Genomic DNA, 21,886 nt, shown 5'->3' on the forward strand with positions numbered 1-21,886 from the left:
CAGGAGGTGCTGGGTCTGACTCACCCATGCAGGCTGTGCCCGTGATGTCGGTGGTATAGCCCAGCTTGCAGTGACAGCGGAAGGAGCCGATGCTGTTGATGCACTGTCCATTTCTGCAGAGGTTGGGCAGCACCTTGCACTCATCGATGTCTGGAGGATGGAGGGACTCGTCAAAGCAATGCGTCAGGGCACCCAGCCTCTGCCTGCCATGGTGGAGGGGTTCAGCCTCCGCACTGGGCAAGGGCCGTGTGCAGTTGCTCCACCCCAGGGGGACCTCTGAGGGCTGTGCCCTGGGGGATCAATCCTGCCTTCCCCAGAGGAGTGCACACACAGTGCCTGCCCTTTGAAGGTGCAGCCTGCTCCAGCTGGTGCACCCAGCCTGCACCCATCCCCCACAGGGTGATTTGGGACCCTGGGGGAGCAGACACTGCACTGGCCTGGCACTGGCAGAGCATGTACAAGGGAGAGGTGCTGCTGTGCACCCAGACACCAAGGGCTAGCAGACACCATGTGGGGCGCATGCCTGGCCCATTACCCACCCGCCTATCCCCATCCTGTAGGCACTGAGCAGCCTGGCACGTACCTCGCCCATCGGTGGTGTACCCAGGCCCATGTGGACACATCTTTTTGTGCTGGGTGGTTCCTGGGAGCGGGCAGAGCTCACACTGGGTCCCCCAGCCGCGGGCACCATTGCAGCAGCACTCAGACTTGGTGACCGGATTGCGGTTGGTGGAGGACATCTGGCACATGGTCTGCAGCACTTCAGTGAAGCAGAATCCCTGGCGGGTGTCTGAGCAAAGAAAGAGAGGAGTGCAGTGACGGGGATGGTGCCAGCGCCAGCCGCGACAAGGGAACTGGAGACAGTGGTGGGAGAGGACACCTGGACTTGCAGCAGGTAGAAGTGCTGCTTGACATGTCTGTATTCAGGGCCCATAACTGGCTGTGGATGGGGTGTGACCAGCCCCAATGTTATGTACAGGTCTACTCTGCAACTTGGGGGATGCCGGTGGGCAGAGCTGGTGTCAGATAGGCCAGCCTAGCATCTCAGAGTCACATCAGGGGCAGACCCTATGCGCACCCTCTGGGGAGCTGGGCCAGGATTGTTCCCTGCAGGACATATCTAGTGCTTTGTCCACTCTAGCCTGGAATCCCCAGCCCCTCTATGTCAGCCCCTCAGCTTGGTGCGACCTCCCTGAGCCTACCTGCATGGAAGTTCCTCTTTGGGTATGTCCACACTGCAGCTGGGAGGTGGGATTTCCAGTGTGGGTAGACAGACTGACACAAGCTCAGACTGAGTAGTGCGCTAAAAATAACAGCATGGACATTGTGGGGTGGGAGGCAGCTTGAGCTAGCTGCCTGAGTCCAAGCCCACCTGGCCTGACCCTCCAGCTCTGACCTCAGGACGCCAGCCCAAGCGACCACCCTTGCCGCAATGTCTATGTAATGGAATGCTAAACTGTATTACACTGTTCAGCCACTAGATGCAAAATGCACAGGCTAAGCTAACCTCAGCCATACCTGGGAGAGCATTAAAGGATCTTATAATGAACAAATCTGGTGTCTATCTATCTCATAAGGAAGCTCAGTTGTCAGTCTCTATCTGATACAGAAGCTTGATCTGCTAGCTGCAGCCTTGCAATATACCACACAGAAGAAGCACATGACATGAGAGGAGAGGAAAGACCCTATTCGGACACAGACTGGCTAACCTAGTGAGGAGGGCTTTAAACTAGGTTCGTCGGGGACAGGTGAGCAAAGCCCACAGGTAAGTGGGGAACATGGAGACCGGGGAAATGAGTCGGAAACAAGAGGGAGTGTGGGCTATATTGGCAGAGAGAAAGGAGAGTCAGGACAAAACTGGGAGGAAAGATCAAACCAGTATCTTAGATGCCTATATACAAATGCGAGAAGTATGGGGAATAAGCAGGAAGAACTGGAAGTGCTAATAAATAAATACAACTATGACATTGTTGGCATCACTGAAACTTGGTGGGATAATACACATGATTGGAATGTTGGTGTGGATGGGTACAGCTTGCCCAGGAAGGATAGACAGGGGAAAAAGGGAGGAGGTGTTGCCTTATATATTAAAAATGTACACACTTGGACTGAGGTAGAGATGGACATAGGAGACGGAAGTGTTGAGAGTCTCTGGGTTAGGCTTAAAGGGGCAAAAAACAAGGGAGATGTCATGCTAGGCGTCTACTACAGGCCACCTAACCAGGTGGAAGAGGTGGATGAGGCTTTTTTCAAGCAACTAACAAAATCATCCAAAGCCCAAGATTTGGTGGTGATGGGGGACTTCAACTATCCGGATATATGTTGGGAAAATAACACAGCGGGGCACAGACTATCCAACAAATTCTTGGACTGCATTGGAGACAACTTTTTATTTCAGAAGGTTGAAAAAGCTACTAGGGGGGAAGCTGTTCTAGACTTGATTTTAACAAATAGGGAGGAACTCGTTGAGAATGTGAAAGTAGAAGGCAGCTTGGGTGAAAGTGATCATGAAATCATAGAGTTTGCAATTCTAAGGAAGGGTAGAAGGGAGAACAGCAAAATAGAGACAATGGATTTCAGGAAGGCAGATTTTGGGAAGCTCAGAGAGCTGATAGGTAAGGTCCCATGGGAATCAAGACTGAGGGGAAAAACAACTGAGGAGAGTTGGCAGTTTTTCAAAGGGACACTATTAAGGGCCCAAAAGCAAGCTATTCCGCTGGTTAGGAAAGATAGAAAATGTGGCAAAAGACCACCTTGGCTTAACCACGAGATCTTGCACGATCTAAAAAATAAAAAGGAGTCATATAAAAAATGGAAACTAGGACAGATTACAAAGGATGAATATAGGCAAACAACACAGGAATGCAGGGGCAAGATTAGAAAGGCAAAGGCACAAAATGAGCTCAAACTAGCTACGGGAATAAAAGGAAACAAGAAGACTTTTTATCAATACATTAGAAGCAAGAGGAAGACCAAAGACAGGGTAGGCCCACTGCTTAGTGAAGAGGGAGAAACTTGGAAATGGCAGAGATGCTTAATGACTTCTTTGTTTCGGTCTTCACCGAGAAGTCTGAAGGAATGCCTAACATAGTGAATGCTAATGGGAAGGGGGTAGGTTTAGCGGATAAAATTAAAAAAGAACAAGTTAAAAATCACTTAGAAAAGTTAGATGCCTGCAAGTCACCCGGGCCTGATGAAATGCATCCTAGAATACTCAAGGAGCTAATAGAGGAGGTATCTGAGCCTCTAGCTATTATCTTTGGAAAGTCATGGGAGACGGGAGAGATTCCAGAAGACTGGAAAAGGGCAAATATAGTGCCCATCTATAAAAAGGGAAATAAAACAACCCAGGTAACTACAGACCAGTTAGTTTAACTTCTGTGCCAGGGAAGATAATGGAGCAAGTAATTAAGGAAATCATCTGCCAACACTTGGAAGGTGGTAAGATGATAGGGAATAGCCAGCATGGATTTGTGAAGAACAAATCATGTCAAACCAATCTGATAGCTTTCTTTGATAGGATAACGAGCCTTGTGGATAAGGGTGAAGCGGTGGATGTGGTATACCTAGACTTTAGTAAGGCATTTGATACGGTCTCGCATGATATTCTTATCGATAAACTAGGCAAATACAAATTAGATGGGGCTACTATAAGGTGGGTGCATAACTGGCTGGATAACCGTACTCAGAGAGTTGTTATTAATGGTTCCCAATCCTGCTGGAAAGGCGTAACGAGTGGGGTACCGCAGGGGTCTGTTTTGGGACCGGCTCTGTTCAATATCTTCATCAACGACTTAGATATTGGCATAGAAAGTACGCTTATTAAGTTTGCGGATGATACCAAACTGGGAGGGATTGCAACTACTTTGGAGGACAGGGTCATAATTCAAAATGATCTGGACAAATTGGAGAAATGGTCTGAGTTAAACAGGATGAAGTTTAACAAAGACAAATGCAAAGTGCTCCACTTAGGAAGGAAAAATCAATTTCACACATACAGAATGGGAAAAGACTGTCTAGGAAGGAGTACGGCAGAAAGGGATCTAGGGGTTATAGTGGACCACAAGCTAAATATGAGTCAACAGTGTGATGCTGTTGCAAAAAAAGCAAACATGATTCTGGGATGCATTAACAGGTGTGTTGTGAGCAAGACACGAGAAGTCATTCTTCCGCTCTACTCTGCGCTGGTTAGGCCTCAGCTGGAGTATTGTGTCCAGTTCTGGGCGCCGCATTTTAAAAAAGATGTGGAGAAATTGGAAAGGGTCCAAAGAAGAGCAACAAGAATGATTAAAGGTCTTGAGAACATGACCTATGAAGGAAGGCTGAAAGAACTGGGTTTGTTTAGTTTGGAAAAGAGAAGACTGAGAGGGGACATGATAGCAGTTTTCAGGTATCTAAAAGGGTGTCATAAGGAGGAGGGAGAAAACTTGTTCACCTTAGCCTCTAAGGATAGAACCAGAAACAATGGGTTTAAACTGCAGCAAGGGAGGTCTAGCTTGGACATCAGGAAAAAGTTCCTAACTGTCAGGGTGGTTAAACACTGGAACAAATTGCCTAGGGAGGTTGTGGAATCTCCGTCTCTGGAGATATTTAAGAGTAGGTTAGATAAATGTCTAGTAGGGATGGTCTAGGCAGTATTTGGTCCTGCCATGCGGGCAGGGGACTGGACTCGATGACCTCTCGAGGTCCCTTCCAGTCCTATAATCTATGAATCTATGAAGTCAGAAGTAAACTAGTGCCAGAGGAGAACAAACAGCCGGAACAAAGCAACACAGGTTGGAGGATCTCATCAACACGCCACTCTTCAGTGCCTCAGAGACCTTCAGCGTTGACAAAATTTCACAATGAACAGACTAGAGGCAGTATTTTGCAAGATTTCAAATTGCTACAAAGCTGCATAAAGACACTGGAGATATTCAGGCATCTTCTTTAATTTATGCTATGGGGAAGCAGGCCGCAGCATAACTTGAAATCATTTGACTTTATTAAAGACAGTCACAAAGCTGACTATGAAACTGTTCTGGCTGTGTTTGATGCATATTTTATACCTTCGAGAAATGTGGTTTATGAAAGAGCATGTTCTCACCAGAGAATTCAAGAACCAGGGGAAAAGGTTGAATGTTTTATAAGAGCTCTGCATGCATTGGCTGAAAACTGATTTTGGGAAAGCAAAACATGAAAATATCAGAGACAGGCTGATTGTTGGATTCACAGATAAAAACCTTTCACAGGAGCTACAACTGAAGAGAGCCCTAGTCACAGCTATCCAGATAGCAAAGCAGTCTGAACTAGTCAATCAACAGAACAAAAGGCAGGAGCAATTTGAAAAACCTGACACTAACTTAGAAGCTGTAAACAGACACTGGAGTATTTGATGGTTTAGACACAACAAATCCTGCATCTTGGCAGGGAGTTAAACTAGATGACCCTTGCGGTTCCTTCTAACCCTATAATTCTACGATAAAACCCCAGGCTAAGAGGGACAAATTCCAGCGTACATGCACAGGGTGTGGAAAAAAACATAACCCAAAAGAGGATGCATGGCCAGCCAGAGGCGCAAGGTGTAATACATGCAGAAACTATGGGCATTTTGCAGCTGTTTGCTGCATCAAAGCAGTCAGGGAGTTGACTCATATTACAGACAATCAAGAGCCATTGTTTCTGGGATCTATCACTTGTGACCACGCAGACCTTGCCTGGAAAGTGAAACTGAACATTCATGGCAAGACAATTGACTTTAAAACTGACCGAGGAGCTGATGTCACAACCATCTCAGAAGGGACTTACAATCACTGCCAACCCCTTCCAGAGCTGAAGTCACTGGACACAACTGACTAGCCCTGGAGGTATCTGAATTGTATGGGTCAATTTAAAACAGAAACAGCTTACAAAGACAAAAGCTTTGCATTCAGAGTGCATGTGATCAAAGGATCAAAGACCAATGACCTTCTCTGCCACAGCATGGCAGCCAGGATGGGCTTAGTGAGAAAGGTGGAAGAACTTGATGGAGGATTTGATATTAGTGGACTTTTGAAAGGAGGTCCACTTAAGTCATTCCAAATGAAATATGATTTTGATCATATTACTAGCAGTCCACATTACCCACAAGTCAATGGAAAGGCTGAGAGAGCCAGCAAAATCCTACAGCAGCAAGATCCATTCCTTGCTCTTCTGAGCTACAGATCAACACCAACAGGAACTACTGGATACAGTCCCGCACAACTCCTGTTGGGGAGACAACTCAGAACTACTGTTCCAACTTTGGGCAAGAATCTCTTTTCCAAAGTGGCCAGATATGAAGAGAGTAGCTAAATTGGATAAAAAGGCAAAAAGATCTCATGACACTTTTACAACAGTCTTCGCTCATTAGAGAACAGCAGGGTCTAGAACCTGGGGACATCGTTTGTGTCAGATTGGATAGAGAAAAAGGATGGGCAAATCCAGCTGTTGTAAAGAAAAAAAATTCAGTGCCTAGATCATTTATGATTGACACTGACAGTGGAGAGTTCAAAAGAAACCATCGACATCTACAGCATGTTCCTCAGAAAGAACAATTAACAGAGCAAACTCTATGGATGGCAGATGCAGAACAAGAATTCCAGAACAACCACAGCCAGTCGTTACAACTAACGGACAGCCTGATGAGCAAGTTGTTACATGTTTGGGTTACATAATTAGAAAACCAGGACAATTCAGAGACGCTTTACACATTGATCTGTACTGAAAGGACAGTTCCGTAACTGGCATTCTTTGAGATGTGTTGCTCAGTGTATTCCACTATAGGTGTGCATGCTTGCCACGTGCACCGGTGCCGGAAGTTTTTCCCTTAGCAGTATCTGTAGAGGGGGAGCACCGCTGCAACCCCTGGAGTGGCGCCGACATATCGCGCCATAAAGGGGGCTGCATGCTCCCCCCACCCTCAGTTCCACAACTCCGACAGAGGGGAAGGAGGGCGGGATGTGGAATACACTTGAGCAACACATCTCGAAGAACGCCAGTTACGGAACAGGTAACTGTCCTTTCTTCTTTGAGTGATTGCTCATGTGTATTCCACCATAGGTGACTCCAAGCTATACCTGATGGAGGTGGGTAGGAGTGTTAAGTGTTACCCGAGCGGAGCACCGCCCTACCAAACCCGGCGTCATCCCTCGTTTGGGAGATGATCGCATAGTGCGATGAAAAAGTGTGGACAGAGGACCACGTAGCAGCCCTACAGATGTCCGGAATGGGGACATGAGCCACATAGGCCGCTGACGAGGCCTGGGCTCTTGTCGAATGAGCCTTCACTATAGGAGGCGGGGGCATCCCTGCCAGGTCGTAACAGGTGCGAATGCACGAGGTGATCCAGCGGGAGATGGCTGGGTGGACACCAGTCGTCCCCTCATGCGCTCAGCCAAAGCAATAAAAAGCTGGGGGGACTTCCTAAATGGCCTGGTTCTGTCTAAGTAAAAGGCCAACGCTCTGCGCACGTCTAACATGTGCAGGCGTCGTTCCTCATTGGAGGAATGGGGCTTAGGAAACAGGATCGGAAGGAAAATATCCTGATCCATGTGAAAAGCCGAGACTACCTTCGGCAAAAAAGCAGGGTGAGGGCGGAGCTGAACCTTATCCTTATGGAAAACCGTATACGGCGGTTCAGAAGTCAGGGCCCTGAGCTCCGAGACCCAGCGGGCTGAGGTGATGGCCACTAGGAATGCCACCTTCCACGACAGGTGGGATCACGAGCACATGGCTAAAGGCTCAAAGAGAGGCCCTGTAAGGTGGGAGAGCACTAGGTTCAGGTCCCAGAGCGGGATCGGGGGTCTGGCATAAGGGAATGCCCAATCTAACCCTTTCAGAAACTGGGCCGTCATGTGATGCGAGAATACTGACAGGCCCTGCACTGGGGGGTGGAAAGCCGAAATGGCCGCCAGGTGCACCCTGATGGAGGAGGGCGTCAGGCCTTGGGTCCGAAGGGACAGAAGGTAATCGAGGACAAGCTGGATAGACGTGGAAGAGGGAGAGGAACCTCTATCCCTCACCCACATAGAGAACCTACACCACTTAGCCAGGTAGGTTCGTCGCATGGAGGGTTTCCTACTTTCCAGCAGGACCCGTCTTACAGCCTCAGAACACCTCCCCTCCTGCTCATTTAACCATGGAGCAGCCACGCTGTCAGGTGGAGCGCGGCTAGGTTGGGATGGAGGAGACAACCTTCCTCCTGCTCCTGGGAGAGGAGGTCCAGGCAGAGCGGCAGCCTACGGGGGGCGCTAAGAGTTGCAGTAGGGTCCCGTACCAATGCTGACGGGCCCAATCCGGGGCTCTGAGGATAATCCTCGCCCCGTCTGACTTCACCTTCTGTAGGACCCTGTCTATTAAGGGGAAGGGTGGGAAGGCGTACAACAGGGGCCCCGACCATGGGAGCAGGAACGCATCCAATAGCGCCCCGTCGCCGTCTCCTGCTCTGGAGCAGAATCGAGGACACTGTTGATTCTGGGTGGTGGCGAACAGGTCTACCTGGGGAGCACCCCACTGTAGGAAGATCCACCTGGCCACCTCTTTGTGCAGGGACCACTCGTGCTGTTGGGAGAATACTCTGCTCAGGCGGTCTGTGAGCGTGTTGCTCTTGCCGGGCAGGTAAACAGCCCGCAGGAGTATATTGTGGTCTATACAGAACTCCTACAGGAGCTGGGCTTCCTGGCGTAAGGCCCGGGAACGCGTGCCCCCCGGCTTGTTGACATAATACAGGGCGGTTGTGTTGTCCGTGAAGACTCTGACCACCCTGCCCTGTATGTGCTGGCGAAATACCAAACACGCCAGGCGTACGGCCCTGAGCTCCCTGACATTTATGTGCAGGGTTAGTTCCTCTGGTGACCACATACCCTGGGTCCTGAATTCCCCCACGTGGACTCCCCAACCCAGGTCCGAGGCGTCCGACACTAGATCTAGTGAGGGAGGAGGCTCTCGGAAGGGAATACCCTGAAGCATGTTGCTCGGGAGGGACCACCATTGGAGGCCTGCCACCACCCTGGGGGGCACTGTGACCACCTTGTCCAGGCCGTCCCTGGCCTGGGAATACAAGGAGGCCAGCCAGAGCTGAAGGGGCCACATCCAAAGCCTGGCATGTCTCACCACATAGGTGCACGCTGCCATGTGGCCTAGGATTTGGAGACACACCCGCGCCGTGGTTACTGCAAAGTCCATGACCGAGTTGATGAGAGCTTTGAGCATCTTGAATCTGTCCCGTGGGAGGAAGCCGTGGCCACCCGGGAATCTAACAGCGCCCCTATAAAGCTCATGCACTGAACCGGAATTAACGTGGATTTCTCCTCATTTACCAGTAGGCCTAGAGCTCCGCAGGTGTCTAGCAGGAAGCTCGTCTGCTGTTGCACCAGAGCGCGAGACCGGCCCTTGAGCAGCCAGTCGTCGAGGTAGGGGAAGATCTGCAGCCCTTTCCTCCTGTGGTGGGCTGCCACCACCGCCATACATTTTGTAAATATCCTGGGGGCAGTAGAAAGGCCAAAGGGGAGGACCGTAAATTGGAAATGGTCCTGACCCACCAGGAAACGGAGGAAGCGCCTGTGACCCTCGAAAATGTGGATGTGAAAGTACGCATCCTGGAGGTCCAGCGCCGTAAACCAATCTCCCTTGTCTAGGGATGGAATAATAGAGGCCAGGGATACCATGCGGAATTTGCAATGCACCAGAAACTGGTTGAGATTCCGCAGGTCGAGGATGGGCTGAAGCCCGCCCTTTGCCTTGGGGATGAGGAAATACCTGGAGTAAAAGCCCCTGCCCTGGTATTCCCGTGGTAGCCTTTCCACCGCTCCCAGAGAGAGGAGGTGCTCTACCTCCTGACCGAGGAGGAGGGCATGCTCCGGGGCCCTGGCTGGCTGCCCGGATGGGGGACAGTTGGGAGGAGTTGAAACAAACTGCAGCCTGTACCCTTGGGAGATGGTGCTGAGGACCCATTGGTCTGACGTTATGCGGGACCACTGCAGTTGGAAGTCCGATAAACGGTTTACAAAAGGTAACTTTATTAACTGGGTGGGGGGTACACTGGCAACAGGCTCGGTGACCCCCCTCAACAAGTCAAAACCGCCGTTTTCCTGGCCATTTGGCCTTAGAGGCCCCAGGCTGTGGGGCCGAGCGGGATTGGCATTGGGACCGACGCCTTTGATCCCTCTGCCGCTTAGGTGGGGGTTCATATTTGCCCCTAGGTTGCGGAGCAGAGGGTTGAGGCCTGGGCTTGTCCTTAGCAGGCGGGACGTACAGGCCTAGCATCTGCAGGATGGTGCGGGAGTCCTTCATCCCGTGCAGATGGGTGTCTGTCTGGTCCACGAAAAGGGCCTTGCCATCAAACGGCAGGTCCTGCATTATGGACTGGGATCCTGATGACAGCCCCAAAAGTGAGAGCCACGACGCCTGTTGCATGGAGACCGCGGAAGCCATCGAACGAGCAGCTGTGTCCGCCGCATCCGAAGCTGCCTGGAGAGCTGCTTTGGCGGCGGTCGCACCCTCCTCAATCAGCGCCCGGAACTCCTTTGCATTCTTGTCAGGAATGAGGGGCTCAAACCTGGGGAGGGATCCCCAGAGATTAAACTCGTAACGGCTCAGAAGCACCTGGTGGTTGGCCACTCTGAGCTGGAAACTCGCTGACGAATAAACCTTTTTCCAAAAGGTATCAAGTCTACAAGCATCCTTGTCTTTTGGCGTGGGCTGGCCATTCCGCTCTCGGTGGTGGACTGATTCTACCACCAGGGAGTTTGGAGCTGGGTGGGTGTAAAGTTACTCGAGATCCCTCGCGGGGACGAAGTACTTCCTCTCAGCCTTCTTGGAAATAGGCCCGAGAGTGGCCGGGGTCTGCCAAAGGCCCGTGGTGATATTGGCGACTCCCTGGTGGAAAGGGAGCACCACATGGCCCCGGTACTGAGGAGGCGAGGACATTGAAGAGAGTATCGGAGGGCTCCTCCATCTCCTCGGCCCGGAGCTCAAGGTTGGCTGCCACCCTCCGAAGCAGCTCTTGATGTGCTTTAAAGTCCTCTTGGGAAGAGGGAGGCAGCACCGCAACCGAATCGCCCTGTGCTGAAGAGATGGACGGTGCGGCGCCTTCGGCGGCCAACGGCACCGTGGGCTCCACGTCCGGGTTTGGTGCTGGAGTCAGTGCTTGTCGAAGAGTCCGGACGCGGAGTCGATGTGCGTCTCAGGGCTCTGCTCGGCACCTGGACCCGGGACGGTGCCTCGACCTCCAACACCTCTGGGGAGGGCTGATGGGCGCCCAAAGGTGGCTTCCCACGGGATCGGGGGCCCGACTGAGGTGGTGCTCCCAGCACCAGAAGCGCTAAGATGTCACGCGCGGCCTGAGCTGCCTCTGGCGTCGAAGGCATGCGTACCTCTGGTGAGGCTCGCGCGGACGGGACTGGACTACTCCGCTCAGCCCGAGTCGGAGGTCTCTATCCCGATGGGGATCGCGGGCTGCCCAACTTGGGTCTGGCCTCACCCCTGTCCTTCTCTCGGCACCGCTGAGACTGCCCTGGCTTCTTAGCTGGGGAGCGGTGCCGGGACGTCGACAGCGTCTCGCTGCGCACCGAGGACACGGTACTGGGTGCCGATTCAGAACGGCGCACCGAAGGCGCTTCACCACGCGCTGAAGACGCGGAATCCGGCGCGGTGTCGGCTCGATGCACCGGTGCCGGGGCCAATGCTGACTCCATTAAAAGAGCTCGGAGTCGGATCTCACACTCCTTCTTTGTCCGGGGCTTGAAGGAGTGGCAGATCTTGCACTTGTCACTAACGTGAGACTCGCCCAGACAGCGAAGACACTGAGAGTGAGGATCGCTTCTGGGCATGGAGTTGTGACAGGAGTTGCACGACTTGAAGCCTGGGCCACGGGCCATGCCCCGAGCCAGGCACTCGAGAAAGAAAATTCAGTAAGATACGAGATCAGTGAAACTAGATACCACTAAGCTAGAAACTCTGCAGCTAAGCTAAGCTGGAACAAGTTCCGACTACCTTCACTGGCGGCAAGAAGGAACTGAGGGTGGGGGGAGTGCGCAGCCCCCTTTATGGTGCGATATGTCAGCGCCACTCCAGGGGTCGCAGCGGTGCTCCCCCTCTATGCTAAGGGATACTGCTAAGGGAAAAACTTCCGGCACCGGTGCACGTGGCGAGCACACACACCTTTCCTCTGTCCCCTTGTACTGCCAGACCCTTGTACAGCCCAGTGGGGGCACTCCCAGAACAAATAGGTAACAGCTCGGTGTGGTCCCTAGGCTAACCCTCCCATCCACAGGGACAGACGGGGCAGCCCTTGCTCTCCTGAGAAGCCTCGCTGACCAACAGCGCTAGGAGTGTCCAGAGCCGGCTCTAGGTTTTTTGCCGCCCCAAGTGCAAAAAAATAAAAAAATAAACCCTGCAAAAAACGGGAGCGCAACTGCTGAAGCAAACAAAACAAAACAAAAAAACCCCCTCCGGAATGCCGCCCCCGAAATTGTGCTGCCCCAAGCACATGCTTGGTTTGCTGGTGCCTAGAGCCAGCCCTGGGAGTGTCACGCTCTGATTGTTGGAGTTACACTGCAGCCCCCTCTCCTCTGCCCAGACCTTTCCGCAGGCCAGGTAAGGGGAAAGGTCCTAAGCCAGGAAGTTTCTGGGCTCTGACTGGAAGCTGAAGCAACATCCACGAGGCAGCAGGGAGCTGGAGAGAAGCCCAAGAAACTGTGGACAGCTGCGCGTGGAACAGACTGTGACTGCCGGACGTCACAGGTGGGTGCAGGCCTGTGTGGGATGTATGTGGGAGCAGCAGTGGCTGGGCAGGGAGCCAGTGCAGAAGGGCTTCAGTGAGAGACACTGAGCCAGGCCTGGAACCCTGCAAGTGCCTACTGGCCTGAGAGGGCACCCCAGGCACTGCGCTGGAAGAGCCCTGGCTCTACACTGGACTGCCCAGGGATCCCAGCCGGAAGTGCTATCGCTCACTTTGAACTCTTAAGTGTTTAAGTCTCTGTGTGCAGGGTACCTGGAACCCTTCCCTTTCCTGCCAGCCCTAGGAAAATGCCCTCTCCCTTGGCGTGCATCGGCTGGTTCCTGGGTCCCAGCGCGGCTAGTGCCTGCAGGGTCTAGCTGCCGAAGCACTGAGCTGTGGTACAGCTGGCAGCCTCGGGGCGCGGTGTGCTGGGCAGCCCATAGAATCATAGAACATCAGGGTTGGAAGGGACCTCAGGAGGTATCTAGTCCAACCCCCTGCTCATGGCAGGACCAATCCCCAACTAAATCATCCCAGCCAGGGCTTTGTCAAGCCGGGCCTTAAAAACCTCCAAGGAAGGAGATTCCACCACCTTCCTAGGTAACGCATTCCAGTGCTTCACCACCCTCCTAGTGAAACAGTGTTTCCTAATATCCAACCTGGACCTCCCCCACTGCAACTTGAGACCATTGCTCCTTGTTCTGTCATCTGCCACCACAGAGAACAGCCGAGCCCAGTAATTACACGTCTCCATTTAGCCCAGCCAGCTCTGGCACTCATAGCTCATCCCCTGCACAATCTGCTCTTGGCAATGCTGTCCCGGGGCAGAGCTGCCCCGATGGACATGGTGCCCCAGGGGAGGGGCACAGAGAGGCATCAGCACCTCCCAGATAGCGACACGGGACTGCTGGACAGGCCCCACATACCACCTGGGCCTCTGAACAGCAACACCATGCTGCAAACACACGGCCCAGTTCTCCCAGGCTCAGCCGAGGATCCCGGCACCTCAGCTCATCCAGGGGAAGAGACTAGGCTGGTGTGTGACTTCTCCACTCCCACAGGACCAGACAAGCCCCCCCGCTTCCAGACCAAGACTCGCTCAGCACGGGTAGGAGCTGTGTGAAGCTGTGCACGTTAATTACCGATGCATTCGGTGCCTGAGGCGCTGGCTTGGAAGCCTTCATTGCAGTCACACCGATAGCTGCCCACAGTGTTAACACAGCGGCCGTTGGGGCAGATCCCCGGCTTGGTGCGGCATTCATTCTCATCTAGGAGGAAGGGAATTGGTCAATGGCTCGAACACAATGTGTCTGTAGACTCAGGTTCCTGAGAACCAGGGGCCACCGACGAGCGGGATGGAGCCGCAACAACACCACAGCAAAGCAGCAGACACTTCCCAGGATAAGGTCTAATTTACCCCAAAAACTCAGGACGGCTCTAGCGTGCCCCAGCATGTTCCAGCTGTTACACTGGGGGGATCACTGAGTGCAGTGCTCTCCAGCTACACCACCCTCCTCCCACCTCCTGCCCTCAACCTGCCCCTGGGCCCATGGGCTGGGCAGCAAACTGGCTATTCCCCAGTATCCCTTAGGGCAGCTTTCCGTGCCCTTTGCATCCATGTGGTGGCACCAGGGGACATGATGCAGGCCAGGACTGGCCAGTATTCTCCAGTGTAACTCAGATGCGGACACTTCTGACAGCTCAGTGCAGGAGAGGGATGTGCAGAGGGCCTGGGGAAAGGCCACAATCAAACGCTGCTGGGTCTGACCATGGGCTGGTGCCATGCACTGCACAGTGGAGCCTTGGCCCTGAACATGCCTTTGGGCACTAATGCAACAGGAGTAGCAGCCTCGGGAGTTCAGGGCAAGGTCTGGCTGACGGGTGGCTAATCGGACAGCTCAGGAACGGAGCTGGACAGACAGTTCCACAGCTAGAAGTGTGGAAGGGAGACTGGCCCTGTGGTTAATGCCTCCCTCCATCCAGCTGACCGGTACCTGTACAGCCCTCTCCGTCGGGTCTGCGCTGCATTCCTGGGGGGCAGATGCACATGAAGGTACCAATGAGGTTCTTGCACATCATCCCTCGAGACTCGCAGTCATGGAGGCCTTCTGTGCACTCGTCCAGATCTGCAACCAACACCAGAGCGAATGAGCCCACGCAGCTTCCTGTGGGCCTGAGCGCTCCCCGACAGCCATTCATTACCCAGGGGAGCAGTGAGGGCTCCTGCTCCCAGCGTGACAGCTGGCGAAGCAGAGGCACAGAGAGGTGACTTGCCCACGATCACCCAGCAGGTCAGGGGCAGAGCCAGAGATTGAATGCCAGTTACCTGCTCTAACCACTGGACTTAATGCCAACCTGCCACTGCAAAGAGGAGCTGTGACTAACAGAAGAGGCGTGTGCTGCTCACACAGCCCTGGCGGAAGGGCAGGGAATGTGGAGAGGAAGAGCCAGGCTGCAGAGCAGCTCCTGCATCAGCTCCAGGGGGCAGTGTTCGGCCTGCACTCTAACCAGCTGGCACAGGGACCTTGAAATCCTCTGGGTACACGAGGGCCCCAGTCCTGCCAGGCCAGGTACTGTGAGCCCAGGCGTCATGCCCAAGGAGTCAACCCCCAAGTACGGCCCGCTCCTTGGAGTGCCAGCCCTTCCGAGCTGCATGGGACACAGCTGGCAAAGCTGTGCAGCACTGAATCCCTCCTGTGCTTAGCAGGGCCCGCGTTCCAGTCCACCCCTGGGATCTGTCTGACCTGCGGCCACCCCAGGGCTTCCCGCAGTAGACGCTGCCAGAGCTGCTGAGCTGGGTGCGTCCCAGTGTGTGTGAGGGCCCCCGGCTGGCTCTGAGTGCTCTGACTCCTGCTGGCCACACACCGGGAGCGCTGGGCTCGGCCTGGCTCGTTGAGCCCCAGGTGGGGGTTCTGCGGTGCAGACAGCGAACCCCACCCAGCACTGACTGCACTCTGCTATGTGACACGGTGCACAGCTCGGTCCATTGCCCATTGTATGCAGACGTGGTTACACACCGTGATAAACACTGAGGCCCCCAGGCTGCATTCCCAGCCAGCACTATCCCAAGGCTCAACGGCCGGGGCTCGCACACCCCACGGGGGCTGGAACCAGCCCTGGGCCGGGAAGAGCAGACAAGCCGGTGTCCCAGATGGCAGCCTGGCGTTCCGGTGCCAGTGGGGCAGGTTAAGGGCGAAAGGCTGGGAGGGCAGGACAGCTCCAAGGGAGGTTAGCTGTCCCTTACCTTTGCACATTCTCCTGTCTTCCCGGAGGGTGTATCCCGAGGGGCAGGTGCACTCGTAGGAGCCGAAGGTGTTGATGCAGCGGAAGGCGCAGAGCAGGGGGTTCAGCGCGCACTCGTTGATATCTGAGTGGCAGGAGAGAGAATGAGTCTGACCTGCACACGGGACACTGTGCCTGCCACGCTGCTCCCCCGCAGCAAAATGTCTCCGTTGTGCATCCCTTGGAGACACCACGCTGGTTCGGTGCCCTGCTGTGGTGTAGGCAGTGAGTGCTGAGATGCACCCGGATCCCCAACCCGTAGAGCAGTGGTTCTCCAATGTTTGTTCTGGTGACCCCTTTCACACAGAAAGCCTCTGAGTGCGACCCCCCCACTAAATTACAAACACTTGTTTATAAAGCGGGGTTTGGGGTGGAGGCTGACAGCTTGCGACCCCCCCAGGTAAAAATCTCGCGACCCCCTGAGGGGTCCCAACCCCCAGTTTGAGAACCCCTGCCCTAGAGCCTAGTGCCCAGCACAGAGCCACCTGCTGGGGAAAGCTGGTACATATCCTCAGCAGTGCCAAAGCCACAGATTTAGCAACACTGGTCTCACTGCCAGTGCCCGGCGAGGAGTATGTGGGGCAAGAATCGCAGTTCTTTCCTGCCCCACCCTGCTGGTTCCAGTGCACACTGCCTGGCTGGGGCCCCCCGTGCACCCCCGCTCTGCCCTCACTCCACCCCCCCTGGAGGTTTCGCACTCCCCCCGCCTCTTCCTGCCCTCACTCCGCCCCCTTCCTGAGGCAGCCGCCCACCTGCCACTCACTGCTCTCAGCTCTCCCTCAACCTCCTCCCTGAGCCAACCAAACAGCTGATGGGTGGCACAGCCCAGAAGCTGTGGCTGATGGGTGCTGGGCACCCACTATTATTTTCCGTGGGTGCTCCAGCCCCGGAGCACTCATGGGGTCGGCACCTATGTCCCTGTGCTTCCTGAACCCCCTTCCAGATGTGGGGCGTGGGCCATGCCAGGCGGGCAAGGAGGGCAGAACTCCTCCTTCTGGGGCTACGACTAGGAACCACCACTAAGAAGGGAAGCCCTCTCTCAGGCCCCTGGCCATGGGCTCCAGAGAGCTGGTTGGAGTAGGCAGCCCAACAGCCTCCCCTTCTGCCCCCCTCTCTGCCCCCGCAGAGGTGCTCAGGGCTCTGCCCTTCACAGGAAATAATTTTACATGCATCCAACAACCCCAAAACCTCCCCAGATGTGACCCCAGATCCAGCCGGAGAGAGGAGGTCTGGGGAAAAGGGGAGGGGACAGATGTCAGACTCTGCCCTTCCCCCCACTGACTGACGGGGCTCTTGCTGCATGGGAGAACCGGCTGCACTGACCCCACTGCAGGGCTCCTGGGACTCCATCGGGAAAGGCACCGTGCCCCATGCCCCAGAGGAACATTACCTTCGCAGGTCATCATGGGGCCCGGCTCAAATCCCTCGTCGCAGGTGCACTCGAAGCCTCCCACCACATTGGTGCAGGTCCCGTTCCCACATGGGTTGCCGATGGAGCATTCATCGGTATCTGGGTGAAGGCCAAGAATGGCTTTAGCACAGTCACAGGAAAGACTCCGGCTGGCGTCTTCCTGCAGCCGGTGCATTCACGCAGCCCCAGGCAAAGCTAGCAGCCCCTGTGGGGGAGTGAGGAACTCCACCCCGGAGTTCAGGGGGAAGAGCAAGGGCTAGAAACGTCTAAGCCAGAATTAGGCAGGTGGTCGCGGAATAACTCAGCACCCACCTCTGCCCCCACCCAGGGCCGCGACACTCACCCACACAGTTGACTCCGGTGTAATCCAAATTATAGCCAAAGGGACACTCGCAGCGGAAGGAGCCGTCAGTGTTAATACAAGCCCCGTTGATGCAGATCCCGAGGTTCTCGGCGCACTCGTTCACATCTGGGGATAGAAATGCTGCATAAGAATGGCCCTTCTTGGGACCCCATTTGTGGGTAGCCTTGCCATGCACACACAGTCCCCCTGTAGGGTCAGCAGCCGCAAGCCACAGCCTATTCCAGTGGGACAGTCCCTGGGCCTCCCTCCCTGGAGTCAGTGAAAACTGAGTGAGGACCTCAGGGTGCAGCATGGCATGGCCTGAGCCCATGGGGGGGCTGCAGCTCTGAGCAGACAGCGCTCGAAGGGGCTGGTCCCTCCATACCGCCAGCGCTCTGAGATCCTCTCCCCCGTGCCGCCAGTGCTCTGAGGGCCTGCCCCTCCACACAACTAGCACTCTGGGCACCCGGCGCAGGGGCTCCACTCTGACTATCCAGACTAGCCGAGCCTGGCTGCTGCTTGGTCCGAGTCCCTGGTGCAGCACACTCCACCCACTGCGCCATTTGGCCCATGCTGTTTCCTGAATGCTGGCGCTTACCTTCCCGGGTATCGCCTGGGCCGGGGATAGCCCCATGGCCGTACGGGCACAGCTCCTGGAAGGCAACTGGGAGAAGGAGAAAAATGAGATGTGCAAACAGCTGCTTCCGTTAGCTGGAGTTGGAAGGCAGGTGAGAGATGCCGTCTGGGAAAGCCAGCGGGGAGAGCAACAGAGCAGCACCTCTGCTGGGTTTGTTAATACTAATGATGACGCTTGATGATTAGACCAATACTTGAAGCACACAGTGCCCCCGTGAGGTGGGGGAATGAACTGCACCCCACTGGGAACCGGAGGCACACAGGACTGCAGTGACTTGTCCAAAGCCTGCCAGCAAATTGGCGGCAGAGCTCATAGCAGAATCCAGGGTCTGAACACCCAGCACCCTGCTCCGGTCGCTAAGGGGCACCCCCTTCCCACTCTCCTGGCAGAGAAGCCTCCGCGCTGCTAGGATCCAAGAGCGCTGCAATCCCACAGAGAAGCATCCCTGAGGGCAGCAGCTCTCAATCTTTCCAGACCCCCCCTCTCTGGAGTCGGATTTGTCTCATGTACCCCCAAGTCTCACCTCACTTAACGACTTGCTTACAAAATCAGACCTAAAAATACAAACGCGTCACAGCGCACTAGTACTGACAAAGTGCTGACTTCCTCATTTTCACCATATAATTCTAAAATAAATCAGTTGGAATATTAATATTTTACTTACATTTCAGTGTCTAGTATATAGACCAGTATACACAAGGCACTGTCTGGATGACATTTTAGTTTGTACTGACTTTGCTAGTGCTTTTTATGTAGCTTGTTGTAAAACTAGACAAATCTCTAGATGCGTTGATGTACCCCTGGAAGATCTCTGCGGTCCCCCAGGATTACGCGCACCCTGGATTGAGAACAACTGGCTTATGGGATCCCTGCTCCAGGCTGGGTGTCCCTGCTGTGAGGTGCACAGTGGCTCCTGCTCTATGCTCCTTACTGCATCCGATGCACTGACTCCTACCGTTTCCTTCCTGGGGGCACAGCTCGCAGGGGTCGCCCCAGCCCTCTCCGGGCATCTTGCTGCAGCAGCAGCGGGCCTTGGTGGTGTTGAAAGCCTTGGGGACGGAGCACTTGCCATTGTCGAAGCGGGTGAAGCAGAAGCTCTGGCGGGTATCTGCAGGAGCAGGAGGGGAGAATGTTACAGACGTCTGGGGCGGGCGCGGCACCTCCCGGCGACACGCTGCACGCGGTATGGGCCCAAGCCTGCACCACGTGTGTAAGTGAACAAGTTTGGCTGCTGACAGCAATGGGAGCAGGATTGGGCCTGGAACCCACAGAACGCGGCTCCATGTGCAAGCAGCAGACCCTGAGAGACAAGCAGCTCCGGCACAGGGATACAGAGCAGCTCCCTAAGCTACGCCTTCCCCCCGGCAGAGATGAGCCCCCAAGGGATCAGAGCTGTGCAGGAAGGCACATCGGGCCGATGCCCCTCCACTGAGGATGCCCTGGGGCTCAGTGCTCTCTGGGAGCTCTCTCACCCAGATGTCCAGACGTCCAGGGGTGACAGCGCCCATCCCAGCAATGGCAGCTGGCAGGGCCCCAGCACTGGGTGGTACCACGGGGGCCACAGGATTCCTACCTCAGCGCCCCTCCCCCACACACGAGCACTGCCTCTGAGGACCCCACGGGCTGTGGGCGAGGCTGCATGCACTCACCAAAGCATCTGCGGCCGTTGTCGGAGAGGACGAAGCCGGGGGGGCAGATGCATTGGAAGCTGCCGGGGGTGTTGGTGCAGGTACCAAACAGGCAGATGTTGGGCTCTTCCTCACACTCGTTGATATCTGGGAGCAGGACGGACAGAGGGGTGGTTAGACGTGTACCAGGGCAAAGATCTCAGCTCCTTCCATGGTGCCGAGACCTCCGGGCAGGTGCAGGGGCCCTGCAGAGCTCAGGGATCACTCCTGCAGGAGAGCAGGTACGTTTCCTGAGGGCTTCCACTGGGGGGCGCGCACCTGTCCCCCAGTCACACCCACCTCCCATTCCTCCGTCTGAGCCGGTCCCCACAGCCCATCTCCCCTGCACAGAGCAGGCTGCAGCCACACGGTGTCACTGCCCCAGGGGCCCAACGCCCACCAGTGCCTGGCTCCCCACGAACATAGAGCAGTGAGCACTGCTCCCTACACAGCATGCTGTCATGGTGACAGCTCTCTTCCTCCTTCTCCAAAGCCAAGGCCCCTGCCGCTTCTATTAGCAGGGAATCACCACTAGCTATTCACAGGGCGGGGCCTATGACACACAACTGGGCAGTGCTGATTCTCTCCATTAGAGGCTGGGGGTGCCCACATATGCCATTTCACTGGCATGTTCATTACACTGTTAAAAATACCCCCTTAGCACTTGTGAAACTAACAAGACGGGAGTGAAGCATCTCTGGCCAGCCCTCTGCTACTCCGTGGCTGTCACGCCCCAGCCTTGGCCTACACCCAAATGCTTTAGAATGTAAGGCCTTGGGGCAGTGCCTGTATCCCTGCTGCCTAGGAAGCACCTGGCCCAGGCTGGTGACAGTGTAGCCCCTGTGTGGTGGTAGGATGGAGGAACCAACGTTACCGATGCAGTTGTCATTCTGCACTTCGTACCCCGGGGGGCAGATGCAGCGGAAAGAGCCTTCCAGGTTCTGACACGTCCCCGGAGAGCAGGTTCCAGGCAGGCTCACACACTCATTGATGTCTGCAAAGAAACAAGAGGGGAAAGTCACCCAAGGGCTGGACTCCGGCTGCTTTGCCATGTGGAACCTTCCTGGCCCACAGGCAGGGACTGCCCGACCATTGCACATGCTATTGCACCAGGGACCCTACATGGGCAGCAGGGGGAGCCATAGCCCAACAAGGCCCCACTGCTCCCCCAGAACCCCAGTGATCTCGTCCTCCCCCTGTGGTCCTGGGCTGCTGTGGGAATGTCCCGGCCCCCAGGGCTAGGCGTGGGAGCCACCGGCACAGACAGAAGGGGTGGGGCACACCGCTGCGTGTCTCTGCACCACGCAGCAAGCCCAGCAGCTGCACACGGTGACTAGCTTGGCAACAACACCTCCATTAACCAAACCTTGGAAAGCTCTTCAAGCTCCTCCGACAGCAGGGCACCACCTGGGCCACCTTTGCCAAGAAGGCGTCTGGCCCCTGGGGTCTGCTGCTGAATAAGATCTGGGCTATCTACAACGGCTGCTGTCTACAGGCCCATGTTCAACCAGTTCTCACACTTGGGTGCTGGAAACAGGGCAGTCACTGGGGGTCAGTCAGCAGGCTCAGTCGGAGGGCAGAGCTGGGGCTGGGGATGCAGGGGGGTGATCTTGCTCTGCATCAGGCTCGGGCTTCCAGGGACCCGAGCTGGGAACTCTGCAGCCCCAAGAAAACTGCTGGTTGAGAAGGTACATGGCACCAGATCCCATGTAGGGTGGCCAAGTGCCCAGTTTCTGACTGGAAAGTCTGGCTGAAAAGGGGACCTGACAGTGTCTGGTCAGATCTACTGACCGGACACTCAGAGTCTGGTTACTGTGGGCAGGGGATG

General features: G+C 55.1%; 1 protein-coding gene across 1 annotated transcript in view; it reads right to left on the minus strand.

Moving 5' to 3' along the window:
- Window positions 1-21,886, minus strand: part of FBN3 (fibrillin 3) — a 272,873-nt gene that overhangs the window by 21,123 nt on the left and 229,864 nt on the right. The window contains 11 exon segments of the mRNA XM_034754983.1: window positions 25-150; window positions 584-790; window positions 13,861-13,986; window positions 14,713-14,844; window positions 15,963-16,085; window positions 17,391-17,510; window positions 17,755-17,880; window positions 18,353-18,418; window positions 19,347-19,499; window positions 20,041-20,166; window positions 20,933-21,052. Coding sequence (XP_034610874.1) covers window positions 25-150; window positions 584-790; window positions 13,861-13,986; window positions 14,713-14,844; window positions 15,963-16,085; window positions 17,391-17,510; window positions 17,755-17,880; window positions 18,353-18,418; window positions 19,347-19,499; window positions 20,041-20,166; window positions 20,933-21,052 — 1,425 coding nt within the window.

Source organism: Trachemys scripta, chromosome 22 (assembly GCF_013100865.1).
Source record: "Trachemys scripta elegans isolate TJP31775 chromosome 22, CAS_Tse_1.0, whole genome shotgun sequence".
NCBI classification, from domain to species: Eukaryota; Metazoa; Chordata; order Testudines; family Emydidae; genus Trachemys; species Trachemys scripta.